The sequence below is a fragment of the Equus caballus genome, chromosome 7 (genome assembly GCF_041296265.1).
Source record: "Equus caballus isolate H_3958 breed thoroughbred chromosome 7, TB-T2T, whole genome shotgun sequence".
NCBI lineage: Eukaryota > Metazoa > Chordata > Mammalia > Perissodactyla > Equidae > Equus > Equus caballus.
The window spans coordinates 80,175,672-80,203,284 of record NC_091690.1 but is presented as its reverse complement, the minus strand read 5'-3'; the positions used below and the strand labels follow the sequence as shown (position 1 = coordinate 80,203,284).

General features: G+C 54.2%; 1 protein-coding gene and 1 long non-coding RNA gene across 9 annotated transcripts in view; one reads left to right on the top strand and one right to left on the bottom strand.

Annotated features, from left to right (window-relative positions):
- Nucleotides 1-27,066, top strand: part of LMO1 (LIM domain only 1) — a 41,382-nt gene extending 14,316 nt beyond the window's left edge. For 4 of the 5 annotated variants that reach the window (XM_023645982.2, XM_023645981.2, XM_001504901.5 and 1 more), the window contains 3 exons: nt 22,010-22,223; nt 25,052-25,177; nt 26,698-27,066. In XM_023645982.2, coding sequence (XP_023501750.1) covers nt 22,010-22,223; nt 25,052-25,177; nt 26,698-26,803 — 446 coding nt within the window. In that variant the 3' untranslated portion in view covers nt 26,804-27,066. Of the gene's footprint in view, nt 1-18,492; nt 18,652-22,009; nt 22,224-25,051; nt 25,178-26,697 lie in introns of those variants that run through there. The other variant, XM_070273378.1, reaches the window with a different exon arrangement.
- LOC102149611 (uncharacterized) overlaps nt 13,864-27,613 on the bottom strand; it is a 61,960-nt gene continuing 48,210 nt past the window's right edge. For all 4 annotated transcript variants that reach the window (XR_011440696.1, XR_011440695.1, XR_011440697.1 and 1 more), the window contains 3 exons: nt 20,520-20,623; nt 15,943-16,061; nt 13,864-14,021 (listed from right to left, as the gene is read on the bottom strand). This is a non-coding gene — a long non-coding RNA (uncharacterized lncRNA). The remainder of the gene's footprint in view (nt 14,022-15,942; nt 16,062-20,519; nt 20,624-27,613) is intronic.

Genomic DNA, 27,613 nt, shown 5'->3' with positions numbered 1-27,613 from the left:
TGCCACTTAGTAATTCTGAGTGGTAAATTTCAACAGTAACTCTAACTAGTCAACGCACGACCACTTTTGAGCTCTGTTGAGCCTTCCCTAGGCCGAGCTCTTGATGGTCTTATGGATGACTGATGTGCTTTCCCTGCCCTTCCTAGGGCTTTGGTGGGGAGCAGGGGAGAAGGTGGGAGTGGCTTTGGAACGCTTACTCTGCTCCCCAAGTGCCTGGGGTTCAGAGCCCTGGGAGGATTGCTCTTTGGGGAGGACCAGGGGCTGGGGCTCCATGAGGAGGTGCGTCAGCTCCACCCACTTTCCCCATCTACCCAGCACAGAGTGGGGGGCCTGGCTAGGGCAGGCTGGAGTGTGGGCCCTGTGCTTTGGGCTCCTCTCCTCACAGCACTCCATAGCCAGGACTGGGCTCCAGAGGGACGCTCACAACAACATGGAGTTGGGGCTGAGGTCTGTCTGCAGGGCCCCCTCTCTCTGGCCTGAGGAGAGGGCCCTCCTGTCCTGTGTGTGTGCCAGTGCAGTCGTGTGTTAGTCATCTATAGCTGCATAACAAATTATTTCACAGCTTAACAGCTTAAAACAACACCCATTTTTTAATCTCACAGTTTCCGCGGGTCAGGAGTCTGGGTCCGGCTTAGCTGGGTCCTCTGCTCAGCATCTCTCACAGACGATAATCAAGGTGTCAGCCAGGGCTGTGGTCCCATCTCAAGATCCATCTGGGGGAATGAGCTTTCAAGCTCACTCACTTGGTTGCTGGCAGGATTCAGTTCCTCATGGGCTGTTAGACCGAGGGCCTCCAATCCTCGCTGACTGTTGATCGGAGGCTGCCCTTGGTTCTGTGCCATGCGAGCCTCTCCTACACGGCCTCTTGCAAAAGTGTTTGCTAGCAAGCAGGAAGTCACAGCCTTTTATAAGATGTGACACATCTAATCACAGATGTGACATTCTATCATTTTTGCTGTATTTTCTTCCTTGGGAGCAAGTTACTAGTCCAGCTCACACACAAGGTAGTGAGAAGATTACACAGGACATGAATACCAGGAGAGAGAGGATCATTGGGCCTACGGAGGGAGGTTAGCCTCTGGCACAGCATCTCAGGCCCCTGGGGTCCAGCAATTTAGCTGCCCCCAGAGAGAATGAATCAACAGCTCCATCCCTGGGAGGCCCAGTGCCTCTGCTTTCTGGGTCACTTCACGCCAGGGAAGGCCACAGATGTCTCAAAGCCTTTCATTTCATCTTCACAGTACCCTTGGGAGGCTAGGAGGTCAAACACTAGCCCCATTTTGCAGAGGAGTAGGTTGTGCCCAGAGAGAGAAAGACACTTGGCTGGGATAGCCCAGCAAGTTGGTATGTGGCAGAGTTCAGATGAGAACCAGGCCTCTGCCTACCTTGAGCCTGGGGAGCTGGTGGCAAAGACACTCCCTGGCCCTCCCTGGCCCTGGTGATGAGAGGCGATGGCACTGATGGTAAACACACACATACACAGGGCCCAGGGCCAGGGCTGGATTCTTGTTTTCACAGATGGTAATTTTGCAGAGGCCATTAGGAACCTGCAAGGCAGCCGTCCATCACCGCAGGGCCTCTCTTCTCCCTCAGTGGTGACCGTACCCTCGAAGGAAGTGAAAGTGGTTCCTTCCTAAGTCAGCCTCCCGCAGCTGTAGCCCTGAGGGCCTCAACCCCTCAACCCCTGGTCATCTGTTGCCAGGCAAGGTGGAGGCGGTGTCTCTGAGGTGGCCTGGGCAGAGGCTGCTTCAGCAGCTCCTCGTGTGGGAGCAGGGCTGAAGGGGGCTCTCCCTGGGCTGGAGCCAGACCTCCTGCATCCACAGCCTGACTCTGCCACCAGCTCACAGCTTGTCCCTGGGCAGGCCCCTGCCTCCCTCTGGGTCTGCATTTCCCCATTTACATTCCAAGGGTCACTGGCTGCTTGACAAGACTGTTGGTGGGGAATGGGTGTGGTGAGGCCAAGGCCAGGAGAAAGAAACCACCTGATGAAGTAGAGATCCCAGGTGAGAGCATTTGTACACAACGCACCCCCCCCCCAGCCCCCACCCCCCACCCCCCCACACCCCCGCAACTTGCCCTTGCTATATTTGAATCCAGGTGGATGGTCCTGTCCCCAACTGTTCCCAGGCAGTCTCAACTAGAAGGCAGCAGGGACCCCTGGAGCAGGCCCAAAGCCTGGAGGCCAGTGAGCGGAAGTCACAGCCTCAGACCTTGGTCAATTACCTCAGAGAGGCCCTCAGAGAGGACCTTGGTCAATTACCTCCTTGTATGGGCAGGCGGGGAGGAAGAAACTAAGGCTCCAAGAAGCATCTGCTTCCTCTCTCAGCTGGGTGTCTCTGAGCTACTTTTGAGTAGACACATCTGGGGCCCAGCAGAGGCTGCATCCAACCTCAGATGCAACATCAGAGTTGCACCCATCTCTCTGCCTGTCAATCAGAGGCTCTCTTGCAGGCAACTGCTCTCATCCCAGCCAGAACCTGTTTGCCATCTGCAAGGTGTCTTGGCAGGGGCTTGGGCTCTGGTGGAGCAGAGGGCAGTGGGCAGGGCTCCCTCAGGCGCCAGGATCTGACCTGGTACTCAGCTCAAGTGCAGAGTGTGATGTGTTGACCTGCCTTTTTGCCCCAGTGATGTTTTCACACCACTCTTTGATCCTGAGAATGCTTTATCAGATCAGTGCTAAAATATGCCTTATATGTGAGAATAACATCTCATTAGTATTATTGAAAATGTAAAAAAAAAAAAAGATCCAGGAAAAAATGAAAATTGTTTGAAATAATGAACACAAAGCAAACTTGGCAACAGCTAAGACTGCACCTGGTAAAATATGTTATTGACTAAAAATTGACAGAGGACTCAAATCTTCCTGATAAAATTTAGATCTGCTGAAGTTGGCTGAGGAAATATTTTCTGGTAGAAATAATTACCACAAAAGAAATCTCAACAGTGGCCAAAGCTCTAGTTTGTAACATTTGATATGAGCCAAAAACTGATCACCAACCAAATAGTCACTTAAAAATTTAAAAATAATTGATCCCAATGAAAATAATTCCAATAAAATAAAATGGGGAAGGAGGAAGAAATGGTTTGACACTAGTGAATGGAGAATTGATCAAGGAGTGAAATTAATTTACTGAAGCTCATTAAGAACTACTTTCTTGATGAAAAGTCATCAGTGTTGTTATAATTCTTGTCAAAATATAGGTGTTAGGGCCTAGCGCCTAGTAGGAGATGCTGAGTAAGTTTGTTAAGTGACTAGTGAATGAATGAGCCAGTCAACAGGTGAAGGAGGTCGGGAGGGGCACAGAGAGAGTCATAAAGATCCCTTTGTCCCGGAGAGAGGACAGATTGACATTTTATTAAGATCATTTGGGCTACTCTGGAGTGTTTTCCAGCACCATTAAACAATTCTCCAATTCTCAGAGGTCACCGACTGGGTGTCCTACAAATTTAACTCCATTCTGACACTGTCTGCCCAGAGGTAGCATCACATGCCAGTGGTTAAAGGCTCAGTTCCACAAGACCGCCCCCACTTCAGAGGCCAATTGCACGTCCAGGTTGTCACTTGCACTTCTGAGTGACCTGCTATAAATGAGGGTTCCGACCATCCCCTCCTCAGGTTAGACAATGTGTGGAATGGCTCACAAAGCCCAGGGGAAACATTTACTTACATTTACCAGTTTATTATACAGGATACAGGTGAACGGCCAGTTGAAGAGGTATGTAGGACGAGGTCCAGAAGGGTCCTGAGCACAGGAGCTTCTGTCCCTGTGGAACTGGAGTGTGTCACCCTCCTGGCTAGTGGATGTGTTCACCCACCCAGAGCTCATCAAGTGTCATTCAAGACTTTTTATAGAGCTTCATCTCCAGCCACCTCCCTGCCTTTCCAGAGGCCAGTGGGAGGGTAGGGCTGAAAGCTCCTGCCCTCTCATCACTCAGTCTTTCTGGTGACCCCATCCAGAGACCATCTAGGGGCCCCACCCTAAGTCACCTCATTAGCATAAACTCAGGTGTGCTCAAAAGGGGCCCCTTATGAATACCAGGAGCCAACCCTATCACTCAGGAAATTCCTAGGATTTTAGGAGCTGTATGCCAGGAACTGGGACAAAGACCAAGTATATCGTGACACCACAGCTACTCTGGGAAGACTAAATTGTTTGGAGATAAAACTAGGGGCAGAATAAACAGCGCATGAGGTGGGAGGGAAGGGTTCTTCCTTTTGAACTTTAGGGGTGACCCTCTCCACCCCTCCACTGCCATCTGCTCCTTCCCTCCTTCCTTCCTTTGGTTTCCTTCTGAGCTTGTAGTCTGGATCTTGGGATAGGGGGTGCAGGGGTTGGGGTGGGGGGAGGTCTGGATGGTCAGAAAGGAGGCAGTTGAAGTCCAGGAGAGAAATGGCAGAGGGCATGGCTGGAGCTGTGGCCTTGGGAATGTAGGGGCTCATCTGAGTCTCCCGGTGTTCAAGATCCTGGCTGGAGCCTCTCAGCTACCAGTAGCAGGGCCTGAACTCCTGGAGTTGAGCCCTGGGCAGGCAGACCAGACTCCCTGGCGGGAAGCTTGATCTTACCCAGCCTTGGCCTGAGGCTTCCCCAACCCTACCCTTCCTCTTCTGTTGCTGCCCCATGACTGGACCAAGATCCTGGCTTTCTAGGCTCCAAAGGAGACAGCCGAAGCACGAGGCCCTGCAGCAGGCAGGAGCACACCAGGGCAGAGAAGCCGCAAGTCTAGGCCTGCCCAGCCACCCATAGGCCAGTTCCTCACTCCTCTGGCCTCACATGATCTGTCTATAAAGAGTTTCTTGGCCTTCCCAGTTCCCAGCCTGTTTTCTTTCTTGGGCTGGCTTCCATGAGAGCTCCTGATTCTAGGAAAGAGGCTAACCCTTTCCCAGAATAAGGGTCTCCCTACCCTTATCTGTGTCTAATACAGTCCACCCTCTAATTATGTATAACTAAGATCAGCCCAGAGAAGAGCAGAACTTGAGCTGAGGCCACAGAGCACCTCTGTGTGGTCCAAATGACTGAAGGCCTTGCCTCTACTGTGAGCTGTCCCTCAGGGGCGTCTGTGATGGCGCCACCCCTGCCGGGCTGCCTGGGACCTAGAGACCCACCTGGCCCCCTCCGTCCTGTCTCAGGGCTACACACTCTTCTCCCCATGGCCCACACTCCCAGGAGCTCTGCCCTCCCTTCCAGGGTGAAGGCCTTGGATCCCCTCCCCTAAGAGGAGAGAAACCCCAACAGCACCAGCCCAGACACATGCAGATCTGAAATCTTTAAAATTCTTTAAAAGAATCAGCAGCTGTATGAGGGTGTGATAAGTTACTGCAGAGGTGCTTTTCTTTGGACTTGGGAGGGGGGTAAGAAGTGTGGCCTTTGGATTCCAGTCCTGCTCTGCCATCCTCTGACAATGAGATCTCAGGCAAGTCTTTTTCTACCACCCACTGCTGTGTGACCTTGGGCAAGCCACTTAGCTTCTCTGAGCCTGTTTCCTCACACATAGATTAGGGCCCAGAGCATCCTCCCTGTCCCCTGCAAACTCAAGTAGGGGGAAATGTTTTCATGTGTTTTGCCAGCTGGGCAGCGCTGTGCCCACCTGAGGAATTGTTGGTGAGAACGCAGTGGCTGCATAAAGTGATGGGTACCTGCCAGCCCTCCCCCTGGCATCCCTTAGCCGTGGAGGTCCTCTCAGCCCCAGACCCCGTAGGACTTTGGAAGGGAAGTTTGGAGAAGTTCAGGGATAGTTTCCCTAAGAGGCAGCTTCCTGAGACAGCATCCCATGATGAAGCCACGAAGACTCATGGAACCAGCCGTGTGCCAAGAAAATGGGCATTTGTCCATTTGCCCATGGCCAAGATATCCCCCTCAAGGGGCCAGAGCTGTCCTGTCCCCTCCATGGGGCTCTTCCCACATGTGAAAGACTTGGAGTCTGGTCTGTCTGCTGAGATGAGGCCAAGGTGCCACAGTGACCCTCAGCCTAACCATGGTCATCCCCCAAGACTCGGGAGCAGTTGGGTGCACCTGCCACAGTGTGGGCCTGGCAGCCCCTGTTGGCCAGGATGCCTCATATTCTTGAGTCACCCTCTCAGATTAGCCAAATTAGACAAAGGGAGCTGTCCCCAGCCTGGGTACTGCACTCTCTCACTCCAGCAGTTTTCATGTGCCTCAAAGGCAGCCTTGTTGCCTTCTGTCCTGGCCTCTGTGGCCTGGATCTGAGCTTGCACACCCCTGTCCCCAGCAGGGCTCACAGGCCCTGAGAGAGGGCAGCACTCCTTACTGAACCTCAGATGGGGGCCTGGAGGGCCTCACTTGGGTCCTATTCTTTATGCACATACCATGACTTGTGGTACCCAACGTAGGACAAGCTCAAGGTCTGAAAGAGGGACCCTCCCCCATGGGCATGCCCAGTTTGCAGGTAGGGCATTGCAGGTAGGGCACAGGCCTCGGAGGATGCAGAAATTTCAGCAAGGAGAGATGTGGGAAGACAAAGCATGACTGCAGTGGTGGAAGCAGATGAGTCAGAGAAGAGTGACAGATCCAGTAGGGTCTGAGTTTCCTGGAGAGCAGGGATGGGAAAGTGGGTGCGGTCAGGTTTCTGGATGGGGGGACTGGGGAGGGAGGCAAGGGGGTGCTCTGGAGCCCTTTCCTCTCTATGGAGCAGCTGACAGGAGATGGGGTGACCAGGGCCGTGCCTCCCCGTGGGGGCTGGCTGCTGGGCCTCCCAGGCCCCCTCCCCTGACCCTAGGACTTAATTTTCATGAACTGATGTCTTCTGTTCTCAAAGAAGTGTTTGTTTTGATTTGCTTTATAACAACTTTATTGAGATATTATTTGCATGCAACAAAATTTACTTTTTTAAAGTGTACAATTCAGTGGTTTTTAGTATATTTACAGTTGTGCAACCATCACCATTATCTAATTCAAGAACATTTCCATCACCCTAAAAAGAAACTCCATACCTGTTAGAAGTCACTCCCTATTCACCCCCCTTCCCGGCAACCACTAATCTACTTTCTCTCTCTATGGATTTGCCTGTTCTGGACATTTCATATAAATGGAATCATACAAGATGTGGTCTTTGTGGCTGCCTTCTTTCCTAGCATGATGTTTTCAAGGTTCTTCCATGTTGTAGCATGTATCAGTACTTACTTCCTTTTTATGGCCAGATAATATTCCATTGTATGGATATACCACATTTTAATTATCCATCCATCTGTTGATGGGCATTTGGATTGTTTCGACTTTTTAGCTACTACGAATAATGCTGCTATGAACATTCGTAGACAGGATTTTGTGTGGACCTATGTTTTTATTTGCTTGAGTATGTATTTAAAAATGGAATTGTTGGGTCATATGGTAACTCTGTGTTTTGGGATATTTGTTTTTAATTTCAAATAAACAGTGCAAGAGTGTTTGGGAGAGAAACCATCCTTGGATGGCTGAGCTTCCAGAAGGGGGGTTTGCCTGCAGCCTGGTCCTGGGTGGGCTCCTGAGGGTCTGAGGAACCTTGGGGAAGTCCTTCCCCCTGCTGGCTTCAGTGTTCTGATCTGTGAAATGGGGTTCTTACGGATCCCTGCTCATCTTAAGGGCTTCTGTTAGTAATTCCTACTTAGACAGCGTGTCAAGGACTGCAAAGCATTCTGCTCATTGTAGCTGCTCTGGTTCCTTAGCCCTGCTGCGGAGTCGGGTGTCGTCACTCCAGTTTTGCTGCTGGGGAAGTTGAAGCTCAGGAGGCTGAAGGACTTGACTGAGTTTACCTTGTGGGTCAGTGGCAGAGCCTGAACTTGAACTCAGACTCATCAGAGTCCAGCTCGTTGGCCTGAACTCCTGCCTCAAATGTGTTTCTGGGCGAGGGGGAGCTCTATACTCCGGAGAGCCCTGCCTGAGCAGCCACCATGTTCTATGCCCCATCCCAGGTGCAGGGAAATCAGGGCCCAGATGTGGCCAGATGTGGGCTCTGAGGCAGAACAGTGCTATAGGAATAAAGACTTTGCTAAAGTCCACTTTTTAGCTGTGTGACTTTGGATAAGTTGTTTCATCTCTCTAAGCCTCGATGTCCCCATCCATAAAATGGAAGCAATAATTACTACTCATAGCACTGGACCGAGAACTTGGTAATGTTGTATAGGAAGTGCCAAGCTTGGTGCCAAGAGTGCAGAGGTGTTAGGTACGAGGTTATGGAGCGTTCGAGGAGGGCTTGAAGAGGGTGCAGGATATTGTGAGGCCACTGAGGAGAAGTGGCTGGCTTCCGGGCTCGTCAGGGCTGCAGTTAAGAAGGAGCTATCACTTGGGTTGATCAGGAAGGTGAGAGAAGGTGGCCGCCCCCCAGCCGTCTCAGCATCTTCCCACCTGGGGCGCCAGAAACCAGGAGAGGTTTCTAGGGGTCTCCTGAAGATCTCCCGTCCCCAGGAGAGTTTGCGGGCAGACCCTGCTGGTGCCCCAATCCTCACCCCAGCTCAGCCCGCAGCTGCCTGAGAGGGGGCTGCATGACTGCCTTCGTTAGCCCGAGTGGTAATAAAACACTTTAAATTTATTGTGACATTTGGATTTAATTAAAAAGTACACACTTAGGGAAGTAGAACATAATGGGGAGAGAGGCAGGGTGGCTTTTCCCCTCCTTTCTTCCCCAAACTAATTAGCGTTGTATTTTAAATTGTTTATGTGCCGCTAATCATTGTAATAAATCATTTATACTGAAAAAGACACAGTCGGCTGTGCCCGCCGCGCGGGTTCCGCTCGCCGGGCTCTATCGCGAACAAATTGATCTGGAAGTGAATTTATTAACCACTGGGGAAGAAATCATTAGTGCTTTCTCTAAACATTCCCCAGGTACGCTTTATTGCCGCAGTTTATGCTGTAACTAAAAGGAGCATTACCCGGGCCCATGTTGTAATTTCCTTGTAGAGCCGGCAGCCCACTCCCAAGCTAGGGGTTGGGGGTGGGGTGGGGAGCCTCTCTCCCATATGTGGTCGAGTGACCCCAGCCCGTTCCCAGTGCTCTTCATTCCAGAAGGGGTTCCCTCTGAGGTCTCTGTGGGCCAAGGTTTTGGCTCCCCCTTCTCTTGCCTCTCAGGGGAAGTGGTTCACAGTCACTCATGTTTGTGTCTCGGGAGTGTAGCCTGGGGTTTGGAGCACTGGGGGGCAGGAACTGTGAGGTCATTGGGGTGAAAGAGGCTTGGCATGGACCAGCTTCTCCACCCAGAGATGGGGAAGGCATCAGCATGGGCTGATGGTAGGCTTGGAGGAAAAAAATGTGGCTGAGCAGGGACCCAGGCAGGAGCACGGGGGCCGTGGCTGGGCTGCCAGGAGCATCCTCCGCTAGCCAGGCTTTCCAAGGCTCTCCTATTTGGCCCCTGGGGCCTCCTCCAAGCATTGCCTGGAGCAGTCTGCTCTGCTCAGCTTCCTGATGGGCCCGCTGCCCTGTGTCTCCCTGTCCACCTCATAGTGCTGGGCCCAGAATGGTACTCGGTACTCCACACGTGGTTGATGGGTGACAGACGGTGTGATTGTCAGCTCCCTGGCTGTAGACACCAGGCCTCGGATAATACAGCCTGTGGCCACAGTGTCTTTCCCAGCAGCCAGGCTACCCTGCTGACTCCCACCCCAGATGACAGTTTCTCTCTCTTTGCTTTGGGGAGCTTCGGGACACTCTCACTGAACAGAGCCTGAGCTCCGAGACCCTTGCAGCAAGCTTTCTCCCACCAGGTTTCCGGAAGGGAAATTCACTTCCGAACCAAAATCCTCTCCCTGGGATCCCGTGGCTGGTCTAGGATACACATCCCTCCTGTCTGACTCTGAAGCTCGTATGGCTTCATCTACTGGTGCCCCATGAGCCTCCTCAGCCAGGTTGGGGGTGAAAGGGGACGTGGCCTACGTGGGACTTGCCTTCAGCTTCTCTCATCCAGGTCTGCAAGGAGGATGGGGCAGCCCCCAAGGCCTCACCAGGAGGCCCCAGGGCAGCACTTCCAGCAGGCACCAAGGGGCTCCATTCCTGAGGCTCCTGGGGGAGGGGTCAGGAGCCTGCCTCCTAGCCCCCTCACCCTCCCTTCCCTCATCCAGCCAAGTGGCTAGCAGATGGGCTCTGGCTACTTCGAGAAGGAAGCAGGACCCAGTGGCTGGCTAGGCCAAGCCTGCCTGGAGGGTCTCCTCCTCAGGTCTGGAGAACACATTTAAAAGTTTGAATTCAAAATTGATTTTGAAGGGCCCTAATCTCCGATCCCCTGGCGCTCACGGTGTGTCTGTAGCTCCTGCCAGACTCTCGTTTTCTGGTTCAGCGCGCTGGTGCTCGCATCCCTGATGCTGTGAAATTGAGACTCGTCTGTGAGGCCGTGCCGTCCTCCTCCTCTGCGGAGATTGCAGGCCTCTTGGGAACCCTGTTTCATTAGATGGGTGAGGCGGGCTTTGCGGGTGCCCAGGGAGCAGCTGAGTTGCTGTCTGGGGAGTGCGGCTTCCAGATGCTTCCACACTGGTCCCCACAGCTGTGCAGCTCCAAGCAGGATCCTGTCAAGGGCCCTGGGGGCTGGCTCCAGCAGCCCAGGATGGGATGGAGCTTGGGGGAGGCTAAAGATGGAGAAAGGCTCAGGCCTGGGGTTTTTTGCAGCAAAAAGGGGCTTTTTCCTCCCACTGGCCCCCAGAAGCTCAGACTAGGCCAGGAGGGAAGAGTGGTCATGTCTGTAAGCCAAGAGGGCTGTTGGTGGGGAGTTGGGGAGGCTAGGTCTGTGCCAGGGGAGGAGGGGTGCCCAGGCCACAGGCACGAAGGGCAAGACAGAGCTGCTGAGGCTCTGCAGATGCCTGAGCTCTGGGGCCCCACCTCCGCCCGCCGAGGGCTGGGATGGAGTAGTTATGTGCAAGGGGAGGTTTGGAGGGGGCATCATTTCTGCTGGATCTGTAGAAGCTGAAGGACCGGGTTGCTGCCCCTTTATCTAAGGGGTAGAGGGTTTATATTTGCACAAGAGCTGTCTTTTCTTAGCTGGAGCCCTGGGATGAGCCTCTCAAAAATCCGGATTGTGGCAGGCAGGGCCTGGGCACTGCCACAGCTGGATCTGCTTTGTTTGTTAGGGCCACGTGGCTACAGGTGCCCATAGGTGCCTACAGATGCTACAGGTGTGGCATGGGGCAGCAACAAGCCCGAGGAAGGCTCCCATCTCTGGCCTGCCTGTGTGCTTCGGCCCACTCTGGCCAGTAGACTCTTGCCAGTGACATCTGGATAGATTCTGCTCAGTCTCTTCATTCACTAACTGAACTGATGGTGAAAAGTGACTGCTGTGGGACTCAATGCTGGGGACACAATGATGAACAAGACAGACAGAGCCCCCAAAACAGGCCTTCATGGGGTTTGTACTCTTAGGAGAGAAACCAATCATTTTTCTTAAGTAAAATCACAGAAAAGTAAAACAATTACAAATTGTGATAAAAACTCAGAAGGAAATGACTGAGGAGTCATTTAAATAAGAAAATAAGGATGTCAAGGAAGGCCTCTCTGAGATGACCTTTAAGCTGAAGCCCAAAGATGAGAAAGAGCCAGCCACATGAAGAGGCAGGGAAGGGTGTTCTGGGAAGGGGGAAATAGCATGTGCAAAGGCCCTGAGGCAGGAGGGAGATCTGGAGTGTGGCTGAAACACTGTAAGGGAAGGGGAGACAGGGGACAGACCATGTGAAGCTATCATGGGCTTAATGAAGAGTGTGGATGTGATTCCCAGCCCACTGGAAGTTAAGGAAGAGTTTCAACCTGAGCAGTGACCTGACCTCCTTGGTTTTGAAAGATTCTCCAGCTGCTGTGTGAAGTTGAATTGTAGATACTAGAAACATAAGGCTGGTGGGGGCAGTGCTGATGGTGCAGTGAAAAATGGTGGTGGCTCTGGAAATAGAATGAAGCAGGTTGGATGGGGACCAGGAATCGGCAGAGGAGAGGGGATGAGGATGACTCTGGGTTTCTGGCCTGAGCATCTGGGTGGATGGTGGTGTTAGTACGGTGAAGAGAAGCCTGCGGTCAGGGTACAGGTTTTGGGGAGGAGATCTAGGGTCTTATTTTGGAGATACTGTTTTCTAGATATCTCTGGGACCTTATAGAGACAACCGGAGAAATGGAAGAGAACTCACTGCAGGCAACTACGCAGTTCACTCAAGCATCCTTCCCTGTGACGGGCTACAGGGAGCACATGCATCTTCCTAGGTTTCTTAGTTCCCCTCACTGGAGAACTGCAGAAAAGGCGTGCGGCTGCGAGCGCAGATTCCTCTGCCCCTGCTCCGCTGCCTCCCGGTGCATCGTCCAGGCCCCTCTGCACGTTCTTGACTGGGTCCCCGAGAGCTGTTGCCCGACCCCGGGCTGTGTGGGGTTCAGCTTCCCTCAGTGAAGACTCTTGAGATGTGTGTGGCCACTCCTCAGCCCCTTCGTCTCCGAACACAGAAGGTCCCCACGGGTTCAGGCTCCAGGACACAGCGTGCCTGAGGAGGCTCGCTTCCCCCAAAAAACGCTGTGAAAATGCCTGCTGCTTCATGCTCCCGCAGAGGAGATGGCTCCTCCAGGGACTCTGGGGACCATTGGCCGCTCTGCCCTGCAGCATCCCTGTAAGGCGTGTTTCAGAGCTGGCCTCTTTTGGCAGGGCCCGAGCAGGAGTCCGCTTTCCCCACTGCTTAGGAAAAGGTGGGGTGATGCCGCCTCTGGATAGAGCAGGAAGGGGTGGGGTGCGCCTCCCGGCCGGCAGCCTGCGTCTGAAACCCCACTTGGCCACCTCAGGATGCCCTTGGGAAGGTCGTGTGATTTCCCTGAGCTCAGGTCCTGATGAGGGTGAGCGTTCCTGAGTGCAGAGCAATCGGCCTGCGGCAGGCGTTCAGTAAGGGGTACTACCAAGTGGTCGAACGTGACTACAGGGGCTGACGTTGGGGATGTGACTGGGCTGTGCTTTCCTGTGGCCTTCCCTACTGTGGCGGACCGTGGGGACCAGGAGGAACTTGGCACTCTAGAGAAGGCAAGCGTGCTGGACCTCCTTTACTTTTCTTACTCTGAGCTGGGCCCTTCTCCAGGACCCTCCCCAGCCCCCACCATCCCCTCATTCACACTCAAGCCCTTGGCTGTTGATTGAGGCTTCCCTTGCTATTGTCGCTATGATCTGGAGCCCCCAGCTCTCCCCTCGCAGCTCAGCCTTCCCACCCCTGCCCTAGACCTGTGCCTTCTCAAGGCTTTGTCCCCCTGAAGGCTGCAATGCAAACGTCTTGACTCTGCCTCCACACAGCCCTCCTGCTCCCTTCCCAGTCCTTGTGCCCTTTTTGTCTTTTGTTTCTGGTCCATATCTGCTTTTTGGCCCCACCAGAAGCGCTTTCAAGAACCCGCAGCAGCTTCTAAAGGACGACTAGGTGAGTAGAAATGGCCTGTGACCCTGCAGAGCATGGTGGGAGTCAATGCCCTGCCTGGGCACCATCCCTCCTGGTCTTAGCCCGGCCCACCCTAAGCACTCCCCCTGTCCCTGCCCCGCGTCGGCTGGCTTCCAGCGGCACGGGAGAACCCAAGGCTGCCCCAGCAAGGCTTCCTCACCCGGGCTGTGCAGGGGGGCCACGGGTGTGGGCTGGATGAGAACTTGAACTCTGGAGTCTGTCAGGCCTGGGACTCCAACCCCCACCCTGCAACCTTCCGGCTGTGTGACCTTGGGTAAAGGCCCAAGCCTCCCTGGGCCTGTTTCCTCATCTGTTGAATGGGGGCAATCCTTTACTACTTCAGTGTGAAAATGAGGTTTCACTGAGATAACAGCTGTAGTGAGTGCTCAGTGAATGGTGGGTTTATGAAGAGGCGTATAAAGTCCGACTGAAGAGTCTCCATCTTAGTTCTTTTTTTAATTGAGATGTAACACATAGACAGTAAAATGCACAAGTCTCAAATATTCAGTTCACCGAATTTTTACATATGTTCATATCCATTTAAACACCACCCAGATCAAGATGGAGGACATTTCTGGTCCCTCAGCAGCCTTCCTCACGCCTCCTGCCAGGTGACAATCACCCCGTTATTCTGACATCTCTCCCCACAGATGGGTTTTGCCTGTTCAGGAATTACGTAGAAATAGAATTATACAGGATGTAACTTTTTGGTGTCTGGCTTCTTTAATTCAACATTATGCTGTCTGATTCATCCATGCCGTATCTGTGACTTATTCTTTTTCACTGCTGTGTACTATTCCATTGTATAAATCTACTCTAAGTTATTATCCATTTTACTGTTAATAGACATTTGTGTTGTTTTTGGTTTGGGGCTATTATGAGGAAAACTCCTATGAACATTCTTGTACATCTCCTTTGGTGGACGTAAGCTCTCATTTCTTTTGGGTGTATACCTAGGAGTAGAATTGTTGGGTCCTAAGAGATCCAGAAATTTTCTTAGCTGATTTTGTTAAGCTACTGTGTCAAATATTGGTGTAAACACTTCATGTGCACTATCTAATTTAATCTTCAGCATAATCCTTTAAAATAGGCTGTTCTCATTTAGCAGGTGAGTAAATTGAGGCAGAGCTGGGAAGTGATGGAGCCAGAATTCAATCTGAGACCGTCTGTCTGCAGGGCCCACAATCTTCATGTCTACACTGCCTACCTCTTCTCTCAGACTCCCTGGAGGGGCAGTGCCCGTCCCTCCACTGAGCTGACCACCACCCTGCAAGCCGAGCCCAGCCCCCCAGCCTTCCTTTCTCTGCCTGAGTGGGGAGTTAAGAGGCTAGAGGAGCCCCCACTTCTCTCCCTCATCTAACCCAGCAAACACGGCGCCTGCGAATGGGTGCGCAGAGGGGCAGTAATGAGTGTGCTCTGGGTGGCTGTAGCCACGCGTTTCAACAGTTGTTCTCGTTGGCTTTTGATTCCAAATGAGTAGGAAATGCTATTAGTTCGGGCCTCGCCTGCTGCGTGGCGAGGCCCTGGGACAGGAGTGCACTGAGACGAGAAATTGTGGAGATAAAACTGGTGTGAAATGGAGGCCTTCTCACAGGGCTGGAGGTGTCCGTGCGAAATGAAGTTACTTCTGAGAAAACGAGATTTAAAGAGATCCTGCGGAATTAGATTACACTTTCAAATTTCCTTATTAAACGGGATTGATGCCGGGGAGGGGCCACTGGCTGGCTCTGTTTGGGATCCTCCTCTGCAGTTCCAGGCCCGGGTATGAGCCCAGGGGGTACCAGCACCTTGCAGGTGGCAGGGACCAAGATCCCTGGAGGCCACAGACCCCACCCCCAGCAGCTGAAGTGAGTGTGACAGTTGTGGGGCTGATAATGTCTGGATAATTTCCGCCGCTCCACGTGGATTCCTGTGGGTGAAACCTGGGGCACTCACATTCTTCCATTTCCTTGGGGAAGTCGTATTGAGAACAGAGCGCCAGGCCTCTGACTCGTGGGTTTCATTCAAATCAGAGCTCAGTTTTGAGCTATGATCCATTTTTTTGGAAATGTGGTTTTTTAAAGACAGTAAACGTGCACGTGACTGCTCATGCATATGTGTGTGTATTTACATGAGCACATCCATGCATGTGTGTGCTTGGATGCATGGGCGTGCACTGTCATGCTTCTTACTGAGCAGCTACTGTGTGCTAGCACAGTGCTGGGTACGGAATAAAACTGTTGTGGGGGGGGAATAAACAGACACAGTCCCGCCTCTCATGGACCTGGTGCAGACATATGTGATTACATGCATACGTGTTACTGTCTCTGTGCTGCTGTGGGTATTTGTGTATGTATCTGTGTACCTCCCCTGTGTCTCCTAGTCTCTGTAACGTCTCCCGCCTGGGTCTGCTAGCACCTCAGAGATGGCAGCACATAGCCTGGCAGCACAGCAGATGAGTCCAGTGCTTGGGCCCTGAGACAGAGTGCCAGGGTTCAAATGCCAGCTCTGCCACACACTAACTGTGTGACCCTTGACAAGTCATAACCTTCCTTGCGCCTCAGCTTTCCCACTGTTCAAATAGGAATAACGATGGTACCTACCTCCTCAGGCGACTCTGAGCTAAGCACTTGGAAGCTGAGCTCTGCTGTGTTCTGTCGGCAGCATCTCTGCAAAGTGCCCTGAGCCCCGGGGAAAGCCCTGCCCAGGCTGCCTCCTGCCCCTGAGGAGGAGAGGGGGCCTGCGGTGAGGAGGGAAGCTGCAGAGCTGCACCTGGCAGCTGGGTTGTGCCGTGTGGGCACGGGTTTGGCATCAGTGCCGAGGCGCACGGAGACTATGAGAAATACCAAGGCTGCACCTGCCTGTGCCCCAGGGCTTTCCCCAAAGCAGCCAGAGGGAGCTGCCCTGAGCTGTCACCCTCTGAGCCGCCGCAGCACCCCCTTCCCACTTGACTGGTCACTGAAGCTGCCTGTCAGACAGGTGGGGCTGACTTCCTTCTGTACATGTTTGCAGTGACCACTAGAGTGTGCTTGGGGTAATGCTGGACGCTAGCCAGTACCTGTGCAACTTTAACCCCGGTGGCTCGTTCAAATTAGTTTATTCTCCTCAAAATGCGTCCATCACTATTTTAGGGACCTGAGGTGGAGCTGTGACTAAGGAGGTCCTTTCCCATGTGCTGAGTGGGGTGACACTGATCAGAGCTAACTTTGGACGACAAGTCCAGTTAGCCTTGAGCACTTCACACGTATTAACTCCTTTACTCCTCGCCGTGACTCTATGAGGTGAGCACTGTCTTCATATTTATTTACAACAAAGAAAACTGAGGCACCAAGGAGTTAAAGTCATATAGTCAAAGGGTCAGACAAACCCAAATTGAAGGCATTCCACAAAATAACTGGCCTGTGCTCTTCAAAAATCTCAGTGTCTTAAAACACAAAGAAAGGCTTAGGAATTCTTCCAGATTTAAGTAGACTAAACTTGACAACTGAATGCAATGCATGATCCAGAATTTTATTTTGCTATAAAAGATATTATTGAGGGAAGTGGTGAGATCCAAATGAAGTCTGTATATTAAATAATGGTGTTATATCAATGATAATTTCCTGGTTTTCGTAATTGTACTGTGGTCGTGTGAGAGAATATCCTTGCTTTTAGGAAATACACACCAAAGTATTAAGGGGTATAGGGGCTTCTTGTCTAAAACTAATTCTAAAATGAGTCAGGAAAAACATTATAGGTAGGTAGGTAGATAGAAAAGGATAAAGCAAACATGGAAAAATGTTCATGTTTAAGGAATCTGGGTGAAGGGTATACAGGAATTCTTTCTATTCTTGCAACTTTACTGAAACTTTGAAATTATGTCAACATAAAAAGTTAAAGCGGGGCTGGCCCAGTGGCACAGTGGTTAAGTTCGCACGTTGCGCTTTGGCAGCCAGGAGTTTGCTGGTTTGGATCCCGGGTGCAGACATGACACCACTGGGCACGCCATGCTGTGGTAGGCATCCCACATATAAAGTAGAGGAAGATGGGCATGGATGTTAGCTCAGGGCCAGTCTTCCTCAGGAAAAAGAGGAGGATTGGCAGCAGTTAGCTCAGGGCTAATCTTCCTCAAAAAAAAAAAGTTAAAGAAGAAAGAAAACAAGTGTCAGAGCCAGGAAGACATGCTGGGGGGCATCTTAACTCTGCTACCAGTTCCTATTTGCAGGCCCCCTCTGGCTGCTAGACTCTGCTGTGGCTTCACAGGCATGACTTAGTCTACCCTCACGCAGTCTGTATGGGAAGAGACTATCGGGGCCCCCATTTCACAGATGCAAGTCAGAAAGGTGAAGGGATTTGCTCCAGGCCCTCCAGCTACTTGGGACAGTTCCCAGACTGGAAAGCTGGCTCTCTGAGTTCAAGGTCTGTGCTCTTAGCTTCAACCCCACTGTGACTGTGACCTTTGGGGACAGTGGGGACGGGCAGGACAAGGCATTTCTCCCTGGAGCAGTGGTGGAGTGAAGGCCCTGCTAGAGAAGCAAACAGGATCAATTTGCAGGATGGAAAGGGACATTATTCCAGGATTCTGCAGGGACCAGATCCAGGAGTGCCGAGGAGGACATGCTGGCATGTGAGAGGGGGCCTCAAATGCCAGGTGGACTTGCCAGTGGTGTGGCTGCCAGCAGGGGAGCCACAGGGCATAGCCTGGAGTGACCTGGGCTGGGTGGGGCAGGCATTCTGGGGTGGAGGACTGGCCTCGCAGGAGTCCCCTGGGAGGCGGCGGGAGTTCTGCACCGCCAGGCTCAGCCTCTGTGCAAACTGGAGGCATCGGATCGCTGGGCCCCAGGGGCCAGTAGGGAGAAGTCTGAGTGCTGGGTCTGAGGGCAACCTGGCCTGGGACAGGTGGGCAGGAGTTGCTGAGAACTTGGGTCTGGCCCTGCAGACCACTCTGGGGGGGTCCATGTGAAGAGGAGGGCCTCTCTCTTGGCTGGAGGGAGGGTGCAGGAAGGGCCGAATGACCTCTGGCAGTCCCTCTCGTTGCCCGGACTGTCTGGCTTTTCCTCAGATTAAAGAGCTGCGAGTAAGAGTCTGGCAGCCGATGAGTCAGACGGCGAGGCTGCCTCCTTCCACCGTTGGCTGCCCGGCATAGAGGCGGGGTAGGGGCTTGGCCTAGCTCCCCTCAAATGTCAACCCCCACACCCTAAGATTTGAGGGGAACACACGGGCTGATGAGCTGGTTTATTTTGCCCGTCCCGTGTGTGCGTCTGAGCGGAGCTGGCACATGCGTGTGCGCAGGGGCAAACACCAGCCGTTGTCGAATATCAGTGTTTTCATGGGTGAGTAGTAATTATTGGGTAATGCTTTAAAACCTTTCCTGAAGGAGCGCAAAGCTGGTTTTTTCTAAAGTCAGAAGTACATTAAAAGGATTACCATGTAGATTTGATTTTTAGATAACACTAAAATGGATCCCAAATGGACTTCAGCAAAGGGATGCTATCTCCTTAATGGAAAGTGCATGGCCCCGAGGCTCAGCTCCCACAGCCAGGCAGGGGAGGAGGGTGGGGAGAGGTGTCTGCAGGGCCGGCTGGCGGCGGGTGGGGCTGGGGAGGAGGCCAGGGAGGGGAAGCCCGGACCCTCTGGGGAACGTCGCTCCATCTGGGGAGCAGGAGACCACAGATGCCCCCTTCAACCCCCGCACCTTTCCAGGAGTGTTGTCCAGTCTCCGGGACTAGCCCAGTGAGAGCAAACACAGTGTGTGTTCCCTAAAGAAGGGAGGGCTGAGTCAGACTTCTCCCAGGACCTCAGCCTGGCCAGACAGAGAAAGCTTAAGGTCCCCAAAGCTCTGGGACCTCCTCAGCCACGCTGGCCCTGGCGTTCCCTGTCTCAGTGGACACGAGACACTGGCAGAAGCCACGTAGCTTCTTAAGAGTTCTCCAGGAGGCAGAGTGCAGCACCCTAGAGCAGAGCAACCAGGCCTTACAGAGCACCTGCTGTGTGCCAGGACCAGCCTGGGCACGGGCAGGGGGCAGGGGACCTGGGGCAGCCTATAGTTTCGCTCCGCATGGCCTCCCTGGGTCGTCTAGGTCGCAGGTCCCACTGGGGACGGAATTGCTGGCTGGTGCTATAGTTCATAACCCTGCAGCCTCAGGGGCCAGGCATGCTGGGGCCTGAGCTTGAAAGGCCAGCCTGTCCCGGAGCCAAGCCAGATGGAAGATGGACCAGGACAGACACTCCTAGTGCTGGGATCCTCCTTCATTTGGGGGTATACCTGTGGGCCAGGTGTATCCCCTGCGTGTGGATGGTCCAGCCACTCACCCCCCCTGCCAGTGATGGCACAAGTGTAGAGCCCCTGGAGGGCCCGGGACTGCTGGGAAGAGAGCCAGGCCTGCTGCCAGCCCAGGTGAGCAAGGGGAAAGTCAGCCTTTGCAGGGCTGTGCTAGAGGCCTGGCCTGAGATTTTCCAAGTTGGTATGTATATGCAGAGCTATGCTGGCTGGGTGCTCCTTCCGCAGGCCCCAGGGACAGTAATCCCAGCCTGGGACCCCCAGACCTCCCCACATCCAGCTCTCTTAACCTCTCCCCCATTTGCCCCTGTAGGCCAGGCCTTTTGGAAGGAGACTCACAGGCTCCCCTTTGCTCTCAGGGGTGCCTGCTCTCCAGCTGGCTTCCCTGGGTTTCTCAGAGCTCTGGGACCGGGCTGGACCCTGCCAGAGGAGACACAGGCAAGGGTTCCCCTTTGCTCTCAGGGGTGCCTGCTCTCCAGCTGGCTTCCCCGGGTTTCTCAGAGCTCTGGGACCAGGCTGGACCCTGCCAGAGGAGACACAGGCAAGCCTGAGGACATAGTCATCCTGAGCCCCATCACTCTCTCAGACCAATTAACCTTTAGAACTGCATTAAGGAAATTAGGCAGCAAACTTCCCAGCTAACAGACGGCCCTGCAGGGCTGGAGTGGGGAGGGAGAGAGCCCATCACAGCCTGGGCTGCCTCCTCCCTGCCCTCACCTGACCCGCTGTTCCTGGGCTCCGGAGGGCCACCCTGGCCCAGGGGCCACCCCCTCCCCAAGGGAAGTCTGAGGAGGCAGCGAAGCTGAGAAAGAGTGCAGGAGCAGGGGAAGGACCCCCGGGGCCAACTTGATCTGTGGTTTCTACTAGCTCCTTGAACAGTGTGGGCCTCAGTTTCCCCATTTGTAGAATGAGAACACTTGCCTGGAGGAACTCTGAGGGCCCTTCTGACCCGACGTCTGTGGATTCTGAGACTGAGGCCCCTTGGAGGCTGGTTCTCTCCCCTGAAGCCTGAGGAACGGTCACATCTGGAAGAGCGAAGGGAAAGGAAGCAGCTCAGACTCTGGGCTGGGGGCAGTGAGGGGAGGGAGGGACAGGAGCTGAACCCAGAGCCCTGGAGGGTACAGACCACCCTTGGAGAGAATGGGGCCAGGAGGAGGGCAGACTTCAGGGGCTTGTGGGAAAGCCGAGGGGGGGGGCAGGCAGGGGTGGGCTGTTCCCTCCAGAGTCCACCCCTCTGTTCTCCTGAACCTTGGTCAGGGGAGGCACCCCCAACCCCACCGCCTCCATGGGGGGCTCTCAGGTAGCTCTCACGGGCAACCCCTTGTCCAGGTCAGGGCTTCTGAGCCTCCCTCACTTCCCTCCAAACCTAGTCTTTGCCACACTCAAGCCTCAGGGCTCCACGTGGATGTCCAGGCTCCCCAACCTGTCTCCACCTCCTCCTCAACTGTCATTCTCTGTGGTCACTCCCTGTGGCCCCAGGGCCAGGGGCCAGGAGCCCGTGCCTCTGTGCACATGCATGCACGTGCTTGCACACTGTGCCTGTGTGCATGGAGTGTGCATGAGTGCACACGCCTGCCTGCTGGGAGGTCTTCCCCTCCCTTCAGTGAATGCCTTGTTGAGATTCCTGCCTTTCGTACTCAGCACTGTTTTGTATGTTGGGAAGCTTATATGGGCCCTGAGAGAGGCCCAGTGGCTCAGATTCTTATCCTGGTGGGATGAGCAAGGATCCAGAGGCTCAGATCCTCCCTTCCCTCAGGCCACGGCAGATAGGAAGTTTGAATCTAGGTAGAAGCATTCCTGAGGAGAATCCAGCTGCCTCCCCACATGGACGTGCCAGGAGCTCCAGAGCCCCTGCTCCCTCCTGGGAGTGTCACAGGGGCATCTCACTTTCCTCTTGACACCTCCACAGTTCTGCATGAATAGACCAAGAGGCTGCAGGCTGACTTTTTAGATTAAAATGGTCAAACACAAGCAATGTGAGGAAGTCTTGAGGTGGCAAAAAGATCTGGGAGTTCTAGTGGACCCCAAGGCCATTATGAGATTCTGTTTTTAGGGCTGCTGAAAGAGCCAATGGGATGGTGGCTGCCTGAGAGGGCTTCAGGGAGGCTGGTCCTTGGGGCTGTGTGTGTGCCCTGCAGCAGAGCTGACACAGGGCTCCCCAGTGCTGCCTGCGGCTTCTGGAGGGACCTTCACAGGGTGGGGGAACAGTCTATGCCATGCTGCCCAAAGGACAGGACCAGGGCCAGGGGAGGAGGTCACTGGGGAGGATGTGAGGGCTCCTGGGAGCCCCAACCCTGAGGGGCCAGCAGTGAGAAGCAGTGGGCTCCATTCCCAGGGGGATGTGCCCTGCTGCGGCTCAGAACCGCAGGGCTGACTCTGTGTCCATCTGTCTGTCATCTTTCCCCCCGCAGGTGTGCCGATGCTCTCCGTCCAGCCCAAAGGGAAGCAGAAGGGCTGCGCGGGCTGCAACCGCAAGATCAAGGACCGCTACCTGCTGAAGGCGCTGGACAAGTACTGGCACGAGGACTGCCTCAAGTGCGCCTGCTGCGACTGCCGCCTGGGCGAGGTGGGCTCCACCCTCTACACCAAGGCCAACCTCATCCTGTGCAGGCGCGACTACCTGAGGTGCGCAGCCGCCCCAGCCTGGCTCCTGCTTGGCAGCCCAGCCACCAAGTCCCGTGCGCTCTGCCCCTGGTCCAGACAGTGGGCACAGCCTGTGTCTGCTGTCCCCTGCCTGCTCCCCCAGAGACCCGAAGAGTCCCCAAGACAGAGCCCTGCCTTTAACCCCTTGGACTCAGTGTCTAGCACAGGTCCTGGGCAGGTGTGTGTGGCCACTGAGCACTTGAGATAAGCTGCCTGAGGGCACGAGCCTGGCTGCCCCTGCCTTTGCCAGGTGCTTCTGACCCAGCCCGTCCCTGGAATCTGGGATGGGATGCCTCAGAGGGGCTTCCAGGAGCAGGTGGGGAGGCTCCGACTTTCCTGGGCCCCTCCTGCCTGATGCAGTCTCCTTTCCCGCTCCCCTTTTCCAGGGGGGCCTGGGATTAGACACTTCAATGCCTGGGGAGTGTGGCAGGTGGCCAGACCCCAGGAGAAGGACCGCTGATGTTGGAGCTTACAGACCTGGGTTTGAACTAGCTCTGAGCCTTCTGGCTTCTAACCTTCTCCAAGCCTCAGTTTACTGCTCTGTGAATAGTGAAAGGACTAATGCTTCCCTGCCTCGCATTCCTCAGAGCTCTGACCTACCCTCCCCCACAACCTGGATCCTGTTCCCTGGGGCTGCCTCCCCCACTTAACCCTCCCTCAGGCCATCTATGACATCAGCAAGGCTGGAAGGAGGCCGCAAAGCGGGGGCCTTGGCTGAGACCCAGCGCCTGCATTTGGCTCCCAGGCAGGCTGCTGGGTGGCGGCAGGGCCTTACGGGGAAGGAAGGCCCATCGCATTAATTAATAGGTCGGGCCAAGGGCCTCGTGGCACTTCCTCTGCTCAGGACTTGGCATGTTAGGGGGGTGGGGTTATCAGCGGAGGCTCCCCTACTTCTCCCAAGAGCCTAAGATTTACCTGCCTGCATTTTCTCTTTTAACTGCTGCCTTTTGCAGTTTTTTAAAGTGGTGCAGTAAACCAGGATCTGTAACTCATTGCTCCTGGCTGGGGCCAGAGGAGAGGTTAAGGAAGGATGCCCTGGGCACTGCCCCTCGACAGCTTGGAAGGGACCTTCAAGTCTGGAGGTTTAGGACATCACTGGGGGCTGATCGTACCGGGTGGAGGGGAGGTGGCAGACCATCCAATGAGTCCACAGGACCTGGAGAGGGAGGACCGTGATGCGGGATGGGCTTGTCAGCAGAGTGGAAACACCCACAAACATTCTGGGCCCTTCCAGTTACTGGAGCCTGGAGGTATCCTTCTAGGCTCTGGCAGAGACCAGGGAATGACTTTGGGGCCAGGTAGGCCAGTGGGCCGGGTGGGAGGGGGCTTCCTTGAGCTGCTCAGCCCCAGTGAATGGCTGTCCAGGGTCTGCCCCTCTGCAGCCACTGCTCATGGATGGGGTGCAGTAAGGCCCCTTTTAGCAGGCAGGTGCTGTGGCCCAGCCTTTGTCTGCCTTAATCTGAGCCACCGGGCAGCTCGGGCTGATGAATAATGGAGCCAAGCCCGTCTGCAGGCGCCTGAGCTTGAGCTGGACAAATCAGGGATTAGAGGGGCCTCCTGCTGCCTCTCGGCCCCCTTGCCTCACTTGGGGCTGCTATGCAGGAAAGCAACCAGGAGAAGCCTGCTGGTTCTGACCAGTGGAACATCCAGGCAAGGACTGGTCTGCATGGGGGGCAGTGAGCTCCCCATCTCTAGAGCTTTGCAAGTAGCAGCTAAGAAGAGGAGTGCCCACCTCAAAGAGGCCTTGTGCCTGATGTCCTTGGAACTTCCTTTTGGCATCAGTCCTGTTTTAGAAGCACCTTTGAACAGGATCATGTAGACCAGCACTCCCATTTTAAAGAAGGATAAACTGAGGTCCAGGAAAAGGGAAAAGGGACTTAGGCAAATCACATGGTGAGTTGGTGGCAGAAAAAGACCCCCATAGGGTTGTTGTCAGGATTAAATGAGTTGATCTTTGTCAAGCTCTTAGAACAGTGCCTGGCACATGGTGAACACTAGAGAAGTGTTTACTGAATGAGTTGTGACTGAGACTTTACAAAAACTTTCAAAACAAGCCTGTGAAGGATGTATTTCAATCCTCGTTTTACAGTTGAAATAAATGAGGCTCAGAGAGACTCGAGGAGCCGGCTCCTGGCCGAGTGGTTAAGTTTGCATGCTCTGCTTCGGCGGCCTGGGGTTTCCCAGTTCAGATCTTTGGCGTGGACCTACACACCACTCATCAAGCCATGCTGTGGTGGCGTCCCACATAGAAGAACCAGAATGACCTACAACTAGGATATACAACTATGTACTGGGGCTTTGGGGAGTCCAAAAAAAAAAAAAAAAAAAAAGGAAGATTGGCAACAGATGTTAGCTCAGGGCCAATCTTCCTAAAAAGAAAAGCGAGAGACTTGGTGACTTGCCTGAGGACACACAGCACATGGTCAGCAGATTGCCTCTAAAGTCAAGCTTGCGTGAATCTTGAGTCCTTGCTCAAGGCCCAGCCCAGTGTTCTCCTGGTGGCCCCAGGTACTTGAGAAACCACAATGGGAACCTGGGAGGGGGTCCTGTCAGTCAAGCTTGGGGGTGGGCAGTGTTGACTGACCCCTGAGCCCCTACACTCACCTCCCCGGGTGGATGTGCCAATTTCTCTGAAGCCTAGTCTCTTGGCAGAATCTCAGTGCTGCTATCTGCGCTCCTACTGCCTTGCCCAAGCCCACCTGCTAAGCCCACAGAGGTGGGAGATAGCTGGGGGCCTGGGTGGAGACAACTGCCCTGCCTCCCCAGCTCCCTGGCCGGCCCCTGAGCCCTCTGCACCCTTCCCTCCACAGGCTCTTCGGCACCACAGGAAACTGTGCCGCCTGCAGCAAGCTGATCCCAGCCTTCGAGATGGTGATGCGGGCCCGGGACAACGTTTATCACCTTGACTGCTTTGCCTGCCAGCTCTGCAACCAGAGGTGAGTGCTGCACCCACAGCAGACCCGACCCGCTCACCTGCTCGCCAGACCCCATGATGCCCTCTGGGACAGACCAGGAGTGCTTTGGAGGCATGCATGCAAATCTGGGTTCTGTGTGTGCAAGTTGTCATGAGCATGCATGTGCATATGTGTGTTTTATGTATGCCTGAGCCCCATAGCCAAATGTGTGCACTCAATAGTGTGTGTGCATGTTTTTAGGGCACAGTTCTGTGTGAAGATAATGGATGGGGGGCATGTATGAGCTCACTGTGTATGCACAGTGTGAGTGTCATGTACATGTGTGTGTTTTTGAATGTCCATGTACAAGCTGAGTATGTGTGTGCTCTGTGTGCATGATGGGTGAGTATGCGTGTGCATGTACAAGGGCCCTGTATGCGTGCCCTGTATGCTTGTGCATGTGCTGTGTGCATGTGCCTGCATGCATGCTCTAGTGAGAAGGGGTTCTAGATTTGAAGTTGAAATCCCTTCAGGAAACGGCCACTCACACCTGTGGTTCTGGTTCCAACCCTGCCTCCTTTCTGGTCTACTGGGCCCTACATAGTACCCCAGCTCTGTGGGAAGCCCCAGGGACCTAAGCAGCCAGAGCCCTTCAGCCCTGGCTGGGGGCCTAGCACCAGAAGGCAGGCCCTTTGATCAGAAGCCCTCAGGTCAGGAAGGATCTCATGCTAGTGTTCCCAGAGGGTCACGTCCAGAGGGACCTGCAGGGAATTTTGGTCTGGCTGGGGCTCTGGCTAGACCCTGTTAAGAGGGCTTGGTGAAGTTGCAGCGCCACCTGGTGGCTGGACTGGGATCTGCTGGGACTGGGCCTGTGACCCTGGGGTCCCACTAAAGGCCTCAGCCACCCTGGGGACATCTTGGGAGAAGGGCTGAATCCTCCAATACTTGAGGAGGACTGGGGGTGCCCAACACAGGGCCTTCTTTGGGTAGGAGGAAGGTGGTGGGACAGGGCCACCTCCTCCTAGAAGGATGCTCCAGGAAACCCACAGATTCTGTTTAGGGGAAGAGTGCCCTTCACTGAGCTATCCTCTCAAGTTGGGGAGGGGAACAGAGGGATAAAAAATCATTTTATCCCTTCCTCCTTCCCCGTCTCTACTTCTCTCCATCTCTCTCCTTTCTTAGTCTTTTCCTGTTTCTTTGTCCTTCTCTCTTTTTCTTCCTCTCTGGGAGGGTGAAGTTATTCCTACACCTTCCCACCAACCCCACCCCTGTCCCCACCTCCATGAGAGACCAGACTGTGGAAGGCCTGTGGCCCAGGTTTGTCTGTCCATCTGTCTTTCCTACACCCCAGATTGCAAGGCCTGGCCAAGGGCTGGGCTGACTCAGGTTGACTGACCAGGTTTGCTGTGGGACTTTTGGGGATCCCCTCTGGAAAGTTCAAGGAGAAAACTCCCCAGAACCTCACTTCTCACATGTCCATCTCCTGGGCCAGGCTGGGTCCTGTCTGGAGCCCCCTGTCTGGGACCCCTCCATGGCTTCTCTCTCCTGCTTGGATTTTCCAGATTTTGTGTGGGAGACAAATTCTTCCTGAAGAACAACATGATCTTGTGTCAGATGGACTATGAGGAGGGGCAGCTCAATGGCACCTTTGAATCCCAGGTTCAGTAATGCCCAGCGCCTGACCTCCAGGCCCGTCTGTCCGTCTGCCCGCCTGCCCACCGCCTAGCCGGCCAGCCGCTCTCCTGCGATTAGAACTCCTCTGTCCTCATTGGGAAGGACGGCCCCTCCTCCACCACCGCCCGTCTGTGTGTGACCCTCCTGGGGCCAGGCTGGGCCTGTACAGTCTGTCTTCTGTATATAAATGGGAACATTTATTTTATGAAAAATGTAATGCGATTTTATTACTGGCGTGGATTAAACTTATGAATGTTTCTGGGGAGGTTTCTCTGCATTGGTCACATGACTGACACAGACCTGGGGCCCGTCCTCTCAGCTTGGGACTGGGACAGGGCCCTCCCCTTGGCCCCTGGGGGGGCAGACATGGAGCAGGGCCTGGGGCTCCAGCTGTGCTATTGCCAGGTAGGGGAGCTCCAGGTGGGCTCTAGGGGGGAAGAAGCTGGAGGGAAGGGGACAACCCTCAGCACCCTCCAGCTAGAGGTGGGAACGGGGTGTCCTCCCCCTGCCCCAGACCCCAAGAAGAAGAAACACAAGATAAAACCCTCTCTTCGCTGGGTTCCTGTGTTACATCCCCCCACTGAGACCCCCAGACTGCCCAGACAGGGACCCAGCTCCACGGTAGGACCCCAAATCCCAAGCCCCCTCCCATGGGAGTACCATCCTTAAACCCCTCTTCCCTGGTGGCAGCGTGTGCTGTCTCCTCCCTGCAGCCAGGGCCTGACCTGGGGCCCGGCTTTCTACTCTGCTGGGTGAGCGAAAACACTCCTGCTGTCCTATAACTCAGCCACACAGGCTAGAGGC